Source organism: Dicentrarchus labrax, unplaced genomic scaffold (assembly GCF_905237075.1).
Source record: "Dicentrarchus labrax unplaced genomic scaffold, dlabrax2021, whole genome shotgun sequence".
Taxonomy (NCBI): domain Eukaryota; kingdom Metazoa; phylum Chordata; class Actinopteri; family Moronidae; genus Dicentrarchus; species Dicentrarchus labrax.
Window position 1 is genome coordinate 7,528,710 of NW_026136711.1, and position 9,324 is coordinate 7,538,033.

Sequence of the window (9,324 nt, forward strand, 5' to 3'; positions counted from 1 at the left end):
CCTCTGACTGTACAACCCGCATCAAAATACTGCTCAATACTCCTGATAATAAGAGCACAGGAGCAGCAAATAAAGCAATACAATATAAAAGCAGGTTTCATGTTTGCTGAAACACAAACAGCAGGAATATACTGTGATTCTTTCTGTTCTCCAATCAATAATATACTATAATATAATAGAATATGTATATTATAAATACAATGAAAGCAAAGCTGTGGACATCATGCTGTAGGCAATAATAACACTGTACTCATTTACATTAAAATGAACCATGGTAGCATCTTACTAAAAGCTTCAAGCAAATAAGCCTCACAGCACCACACCTCGTGTAAATATTCATGTTTTCTCGCAGCAGAAAATTCTAACATTTTTTTAGAGAACAAACAAACAAATTCAGGGGAAAGACTGTTTTTTAAAGAGTTCCTTTGCTCTGTTTTTCATGAGTTCCTCAGAGGAGTCAGCATTCTTTCATACAACACAGCGAGTAGTAGCACCAACACATGTGAATATAACAAGAAACTCTCCAGCTGAATCATATTTTCCTGCTTTTATACAAGAAAATTGCAGCACTGAATATTTCTGTCTGTTATTTCTAATGTGGGACTTCATACCCGGCTAAATATGTCAGGAGACATTTCCCTGTTGGGATGGTATGTAACCATATTAGGCCCTGAGCCATGAGAACTGTGTGAGCCTGTAAGTCATCATCATCATCATCATCATCACCACTTAATGTACTCATCATGAGCCTGTGTCTTTTATAATAAAGAGAGAACAGAATTAGTGAAAATATATTTAATAATTAAACATAGTTACACAAAAGGAATGCAAAACAGACAAGTGAGAGTGGATCCTTAGAATATAAAGGTTAGACCTACTGCAAAGGTTTGAGTCCGCCTCCTCAACAGCAGCAAGTTCGCCATGAGGGAGCTACGACAAAGAGCACGCGGCTGCTGGAGGATGTCGGCTTGTACAGTTCAGGTTTCTGCAGAGTCTTTGGAGTGCAGGTTCAGGAGCAGCAGCAGCACCACATGCTGGATTCTGGCCCCGTCCTGGAGATACACACAGAGCGTCCAAGAGCTTAGAGTCAGAGTGTGTGTGCGGGCTGCGGCCGGGTCACTCCTCCTGAGTGCTCTCTAAATGGGAGCTGGAGCCTTCGGACTGGGGGTCAGCGTCAGTGGCGGATCTTTCCTGTTCAGATAACTGCTCGCTGCTGGGGATGGAGTTCTTCTTCGGGCGGCCTTTCGGTTTGGTTGGGGACTCCAGGCCTCCTCCCTGCAACACCTGCAGGGTGGATATCAGCAGGAAAATGTGGTTTGAGTTCAACTACGGCTGTGATGCACGTTTGGGAAGAGTTTCTTCCCACAGGCTATCAGAGGCTCCAATAATGAACAACAAACTCTGCAATGTAAAGTCTAACAGCCTATCTAAATAAAAGAAGTAAGCTAACAGAACTTAATCCTCCAAAATGTTTGAGTCACTCACTCGCATGAATTAAACCCAACTCAACAATGAACTGCTGAAGTAATACCTCAGTTTGTATTGGTGATATCATTCCAGTTTGTCCCATTGACTAATTTTCTTTAAGTTGACATATAATGACAAAAATGTAAGCCACGTAATTAATTGGCTACCATTTTGATAATTGATTAACTGCATTTATTTATCATACATCAGCTGTTTAGCGTGTGTGGTGACATTGTATAAAGAAGATTAATTTAAGTGACTCTTACTTTATTCAGAATAATTCTGTTAACGTATTTTAAATATGTTTGGAGAAATGCTGCATATGAGAGTAATATACTTACTACTTTTAAGTACAATTACCTTAATTTACTTTACCTTAACAATAAATGAGTTACTTGTACTGAAATAAAATATTTTCTTCATGTTTAAATTGTTAATACATTTAAACGGCTTAAGTCCAACTCAAACAGTTTGAGTTTAACTAACTCATCACGATCAACTTTTACTTTTATCTTTTAACCATGTTTACTTTTTGTATATGTTTACTACTTTTGTATATTTTGTATATTTTGCTTATTTTGGTATATTTCTAGCTGGTATTTTTTTTGCTTATAGTTTTTATGTTTTCTTGCTCTTGCATTGCATTGCTGTGTGGGAGTTTGACGCAACATTTCAGTACTTACATGAATGTACATGTGACAAATACAATCTATTGAATCTTGAATAAAAAGAAGGGTGACCTATATCATCTGAAATCAGTGACAATTCCTCACAACACAGACAAAAAATATAGTTTCAGACTTTTTCTAAACTCTCAAATTTAAAGATATGACAAATGCCATATAACCCAGGCTATCCCTGCAGACAACACCAGCAGACTGAGCAACTCTCAGCTCTTATATGTGTGCAGTCAGTGCTAATAACTACGTTTCCCATCAACATCTGCTGCAATAATACAGAGCAAAAACAACCTATTCTTTGTTCTCACTGTTGGTATTGTTGTTTTAGACCGGAAAAAGACCACTACCAAATCATCATCATCATCATCATCATCATTACAGGGAATAACTTACAATCTTCTTCCATTTCATCCGTCTGTTCTGGTACCATGTTTTCACTTGCAGCTGACTGAGCCCCAACGACTCTGCCAGGTCTATTCTGTTTATGGACAAAAGAAAATCAAACGTTTCAATGTCAGATTAGCAAATCCTGTCAGTTGCTTCTGATCATTCAGCGTAATGAACCAGCACGTTCAAGTCATCACAGTGTGTAGCTATTTACAGTACAGGGGAGCAGTGGTGCCTGGAGAGGTGGGTATACTATGCCCCAATTTGTTTGTTTTTTAAAGCGGCCCTTCCAGCAATGGATAAACCCAGTGTTATAAACAGTGACATGTACGACTACTCTTGCATATTTAACTCACAAAAAGTATTTAACAGTATTTAAACATTCTAACTTAACTTCTGCTGCTTGACCTCAGACAGCACAAAATTAGCCACAGAAGAATCAAAACTCGCCCACAGACGAGTGAGACAAATACATAATCATGCAGTAAGTATTCCTTACTCCATCCACTGAATGAAAATGGGACTACCATGTCATGGCTTCACCATCCTGGGTTCAGCTGAACAACGGGCATCAGAGAGGACTTCTAAGTGGGTGAACCCAATGCTGACTGCAAAATAAGTGTATACCCTGCGCTACACTGCTGTAGGAGAGCTACCAGGTGTTTGTGGTATATCACCACAGTGAGGTCCTTTACATTCTACTTTTCAAAACCAGGCAACGTTGGGTTATTTCATAGTTAGCTGCGTTTAGACTCATGTTCAAATTTTACTCATTTAATACCAACAAAATAAAAGCACTTTATACTAGCAGTGTGGAAAAGGCTTTAAAATATATTTTTGAGAAATATTATTTCCATAAAATTAGCAGTTAAATGAAAAAATCTAAATAATAGCCTAATATTTAAAAAATGGCAACTTTATTTTCCATTTAATAACTACGGTGGCCCCGCAGGCTGCAAACGGACACTAAACCCACCTGTCTGGCGTGGAGAGGTACTTCTGCTTCTCGAAGCGTTTCTCCAGGCCCATCAGCTGCAGCTCGGTGAACACGGTGCGGCTCCGGCGGCCCTTCTTGGTCTTGCTGCCCCCGTCGGCCCCGTGCTCCAGCTTCCCGCGGAGGTGCAGGTCCAGCGGCAGGTGGTGAGACGCCGCGCCGACCTGCAGGCCCGGACCCGCGGACAGCAGCGGCGAGTGGAGCGGGGAGCCCAGCGAGCAGGACAGCGGGGATATGGGGAACTTGAGGAGGCTCGTCTGGTCGGCCTTTAGCACTGGAGGGGGACCGAGAACACACACACACACACACACACACACACACACACACACACACGGGGGTTTGTTTCAACAGTGACTGACGAGTTTAGATAGTTTTACATGAAAAGTCATTATTTTGAAATAACGCTGTATATTTGAGATGTGAGTACAGGTTGTCTAACAATACAGGCTTCTCAGGTCAGAGATCAGGACTTCTAATGAATATGGGGCTCCACACTGATATCCAACAGCAACAACAAAGGGGCTTTGTCACCTGGTGGGCCTAAAACGTCACATAAGACCTCTGTATATGGTCATTTTATTATTAGAATTATGGGTTATGCTATTTCGATCTATAGCCTATTTAGGTTTATTATCTTGTGGTTGAGTCATTAATTCAAATTCGGGTTGGTAATGTGAGTCACCATTAAACAAATCAAAGCATGTGATGTACAGTCCCAGGCTTTTTTTTTTTACACTATGTAATATATGTAAAAAATAATAACCTACATGTTTTTACACCTGAAATAATCGTTTATAATCAGAAACCACATTCATTTCAGCGGCTGTTCCGGTTCTGTGAATGTGATGGAAAGCGTCCCGTGTTTCTTTCACATTTTGTAGATATAAACTCATTTTGGCCCCATGAACTATTACACTGGAATATTATTTTCATGCTGGAATATGAGTAAATATTGTAAACTGTCTCAGTCGTGTAGGATTTATTTATCCGAGGAGCGCTGCTTATCCTAAAGAGAAATCCACCTTTTACGCGACTTACAAATATTATTTCGTATATTTAAGCTTGTTTTTTGACGTTAGTTATTTTTATTAATACAAATAAAAACACTTCAAAATATGAATGTATCTTAGTTATTTTCTTTAGTTATATCTGACTTTTGCGTAGGTAATTACTATTGTAGCAAAGTGCGCACTCATTGTAGTATTTGCCGTAAAATCCTTGAAAAAATGTAATGTTATCACTAACAATAATAATAATAATCCATTTTATTTTTTATCTTTTATCTTCAGTTCAGTTGTTCCAGCATGAAACCAGCAGTAATCACCGTTCCCCAGCAGGCTCTCTTACCCAGCTGGCTGTGGAAAGGCCGGGCGGACAGGAGAGCATGTACCCCGAATTTAAGCAGCTCTCCGGCCGGAGCCGACGCTTTGTGCTCCGGGTGATCAGTCAGGATCTCCTCTATCATGAAACTCCTGTAGCGATGAGTTCTGTGGTCGGGGTGGATCTCCGGAGGATAGTAATGCGCCCCCATGTCCAAAGGATGCTGCATAATGTGGCTGTGCGGTCACCAAGCGCGTACACCGATTCTCACTCCTTTCAGTGGCCCAGGCCGGCTGTCATATTCCCCCCGTGGTGCCTCTGTTAGTCCCGCAGATCAAGAGTGAAGTTATCCTTCTGAATCAGGCAAAGTAAAGTGCAGGTAGCCGAGGTCCCTGCGCGTCCTCTGCGGGTTTTACGCGTTACTTCTGTTCAGCTTTGGTTCTTTTTGGAGACGTGATCTGGTTCCGAGAGCGAACCTTTGACCAAAAACTCCCGAACCCGGTCGTGTTCATGCCCGCTTGCTGTGTGTGTGTGTGTGTGTGTGTGTGTGTGTGTGTGTGTGAGTCGGAGCTATTTGTCAGCCGCTGAGCGCGTCAACTTGGCAGTGAGTTGAGGAATAAGCTTTGGGTTTTATGAGTCTCGTCATGGCTCCACCTCTCCTCCGCGGGGTTTGTCTGCTCGGTGCCTCCACTGAGCCAAAGTTACATGCAAAGCCGCACTTGTTGCATGGATTTATATGCAAAAGAGAAGAAAATAAGTTGCTTAAACGACGGAAATTTTAAATACCCTGCAGATGACTTTGCAAGTTATAAGGCTTTTAGTTTGATGATGATGATGATGATGTTAGGCAGTAACTGCAACACAGGAAGCTGCAGGTTATTGGTTAAAATTATAACAAACATGATACTTTTCTAAATAGATTTGTCACCAGTACGTTTTTCTTCTTGTGTGAAGATTTGAATCTATCAGGGCATTACTGGATGCATTGGTCAGTGGTTGTCAAACTACAGGGGCAGATCTAGAGAAATATCATGGGGTGTCCAGAGTGTAGCATTGAGACTTTAAGGGGTGGCAGAAATATACGCAGATTTTATCGCAAACCATCACATATGTCCATATTTGCTTGGAAAAGCCCCCAAACGAAGACATGTTAAAGGTCCAGTGTGTAACATTTAGGAGAATCTATAGTCAGAAATGGAATATAATATTCATACGTATGTTTTCATTAGTGTATAATCACCTGAATATAAGAATCGTTGTGTCTTTGTTACCTTAGAATGAGCTGTTTTCATCTACAGAGTGAGTGGGTCCTCTCTACGGAGGCCACCAACCGCCATGTAAGAAAGAAATACAAATATCTAAAATAGTTTTATTATTTTTCCAAATGCATTCACTGAACATAAGCCTATCACTTTGTCTAAAATGTGGCCACAACAGATTGTTAAATTAAGTTCTATTTTTCAACACCTTATTTTTTATTAATTAATACAATTATGAATTAATCTAAATTAATGTATTCAATTTGACAGCATTTGACAACAAACTGGGGTGACCAGGCATCTTTTAGCTGCTACCCCATGCCATCCCCTCTGAATCTGCCCATGTCAAACTGGGTTCTGGGGTCCAGTGGGGTTCCTTGAGTGGGTTGTAGGGGCTCTCCAGTGAAAGGAGGAATATAATATTTGAAGTTTTATCATATTAGTGGAAGTTGGAACAACAAAGGTAGAAATAGAGTTGAACGTTTGATCATTGATTGACTGTAAGACTTTATTATCCTCAAACTGGGGGTCTAATGTGAATCTGTTGTGGGGGTCATTGACATGAAAACGTTTGGGAGCTGCATTAGATTCTTGCCAATAGGTTGTGTTTTCACAAGTTTGCAGTTGTACAATAAAGCGTACATATTTTGGCCAAGAAAATTATGAAGAAATCAATTTGATATTTTTAATTGTACTGTTTAATACTGCCAAAATGTTGAACAAACGTGATCCAGATTCATTAGAGACAGTCCGACCTCAGCTCATGCTATCGGGTTCATGAAGCCACTGAGGCAGCTAAAGGGGAAATGTTTCATTCTAGAGGTCAAAGAAACCAACGCCAGAGCACCTCTGGGATTTTTTCCTTTGCGGTTATTTGGCTGAAAAATTGCAAAATATCTCCCACTGCATATTTTTAGCACATCTCAGGACTGCTTTGAGAAAAAAAAGCTCTGGCCTTCTTAAAATCCACCCTGGAGCAGAAAGACCTCAAAGAACCTTTGAATGCGTCAAAGTTGGTGGTCTGTTGAAATCTCATTTTGTTTGAAGCTTTTCTTTAAAATATGACACAGTAGATTGTATAGGAGGAGCAGGAGATCATGTGACAAATATTCCAACAAATACAGCACAATTCAAACAAGATAAACTGAGCTTGTCCCAGTTTTTGACATATCAGTGAACGTGTTGGAAACAAATTGACTTAATCAAATGTGCATCTCAAAAAAGGTACCTAATGAAAGATAAAAAAGCATGAGAATGGTGAAATGTGTGCTACTGAGAAGAATATTGCAGCTTTAAGTGTGTAGAAAAGTGCAGGACCCCTTTATGGACAGGAGTGAAAGTCTAGAGAAAAGCATTTTCTAAAACAAAAATCTTTTGTTTCAAGCAAATGATGCCTTTATTGGTCGTATATTTGCAAATGATCAATTACATGGTTCATGTAAATCGTGATCAGTCTTATTCCGAATAATAACATATTGTAAAAGGTCTGTCTCTTCAGCTGCAGCTTTGAAGATGTTTTTTTCCATCTACAGTCTACCAAGTCAACCAGATATTTCTGTGAAACACTCAGTGACAAGTAGTGAGGTCCGATAAGTTGTTCAAATACACACAGTGCCACAAGTGTGTTGTCGTCTGCCGCTGAATTAGCTGGGATTGTTGGAACATGTCTTCCTCTGCTGGTCACTTTGGAGATTGCAAGAAGAGTTTCTCTGCCAGAGGACAATCACTATCACCTCTGTGGTATAAAACAGTGGTTCGCAACCTTTTTCCCTAAGGGACCCCTTTCTATCACTGACCCTGACCCTGACCCTAACCCTAACTGACAACCTCTGACTAAGTGACATAATTTATGAATATTAACAGAACAGAACAACTGATTAACTGTGCAATTAACCCACACAGTGAATGCGATAACTGTGGTTGGATGAATTGTGAGCTGATTATTTCCTGTAAATATTACATCAGAGGTCCGTTTTCTGATGGTTTGAGGAACGTTTTATATAATGATCTGTCTGTATTGTATTCATTCTATAAAATCAAGAAGGCCTTGCAACCCCTAGTGGAGGTCCCGACCCCCAAGTTGGGAACCACTGGTACAAATGGTAAAACTCTGCCATTGGGATCTATTCTCCTAGAAATATGAAGGTTTTTTTTTATCACAGAGGATGAGCAAATGGTCCTGAAATAAACTTTTATGGAACTGGAAACAAAAATCTGTGAATATAAGAAAAACTGCCAACAAAACAGATATAGATTTACATTCCTCAACTATTATGTTTATAATCCATCCTATGTTTTGTACCAAAGAAGAATTTATTGTTTGTAGTACGTAACAAATGATTTTATAGGAAAATCGCGCAATTAATCTTTTCCTCAGTCTGATACTGATAGCTCACTTATTCAAAGCTGAAGATGGTAAAAAACTTTTTGTCTCATTTGCTGAAACTTTCACTATATCCTGACAGTAGAACATGAGACAGATAATGTGTGAAACAATCAGGTTCCTCTGGCTCCTCCTAGAGCTCCTAATGGTATTTGCAAGAATCCACCAGGCCTGAACGAAAACAACCAATCAGAGACAAGAAAGATAGTTGATTGTTGAGTCTCATTCCGAGTCAAATACCAACGCTGGGAATGAGACTCAACAATCAACTATCTTCAAGCCACCTGCCCAAAGCATCTTTATATCTTTTTGTATGCAAAAATGTTTTGATTTTAGATGATATACGCCGACTGTACTGATTGATATTGCTCAAACACTATGGAAATACGTTCATCAATCTAATATTTGTAGATTTTCAGTGTTGTACTTGATGCTGTCCTGATATCCCAACTCAGCATCATCATCTTAATAAACAGCCACTAGGCTGCAGCTAAAGACTCCAGAGAAATAATCCTCTCAGGGAACCTTATGGTGTCAGCCAGTTGCAGCAGATGCAGTGTAACCACCCATAAACACACACAAAAACAGTGCCAGGTAGGGTAAAGCATTTCAATGGATTACTGGGATTATAAAAAAACTATTTATTATATAAATTATAGCCTAATAGAATGGAAAACTACGGAAGCCAAAAGATTCTGTAAGTCATTATAAGGAGAAACGTTCTCACAATATTGACTGATTAATATTGAGTATCTCAAAATAATGATTCAGAATCAAAATCGTTGTTTTGGAGATAATATGTCAAAATATTGAGAGATTCTGTCATTATTCTGA

General features: G+C 39.6%; 1 protein-coding gene across 1 annotated transcript; it reads right to left on the reverse strand.

Annotated features, from left to right (window-relative positions):
* Positions 1–780: 780 nt before the first annotated feature.
* barx1 (BARX homeobox 1) lies at positions 781–5,464 on the reverse strand. The gene is made up of 4 exons (XM_051415050.1): positions 4,876–5,464; positions 3,511–3,802; positions 2,541–2,625; positions 781–1,284 (listed from the first exon to the last, which is right to left on the reverse strand). The coding sequence occupies exons 1-4, from the start codon at positions 5,075–5,077 to the stop codon at positions 1,117–1,119; spliced, it is 747 nt and encodes a 248-aa protein (XP_051271010.1). The 5' UTR covers positions 5,078–5,464; the 3' UTR covers positions 781–1,116.
* Positions 5,465–9,324: the final 3,860 nt, after the last annotated feature.

What these genes read in the sequence shown, in the direction of transcription:
- barx1 (XM_051415050.1), bottom strand. Translation starts at nt 5,077, where the DNA reads ATGCAGCATCCTTTGGACATGGGGGCGCATTACTATCCTCCGGAGATC. An exon ending in TACCTCTCCACGCCAGACAG is followed by an intron (nt 2,626 to 3,510) that starts GTGGGTTTAGTG and finishes GTCCATAAACAG; the next exon opens with AATAGACCTGGCAGAGTCGT. An exon ending in GGATGAAATGGAAGAAGATT is followed by an intron (nt 1,285 to 2,540) that starts GTAAGTTATTCC and finishes TCCACCCTGCAG; the next exon opens with GTGTTGCAGGGAGGAGGCCT.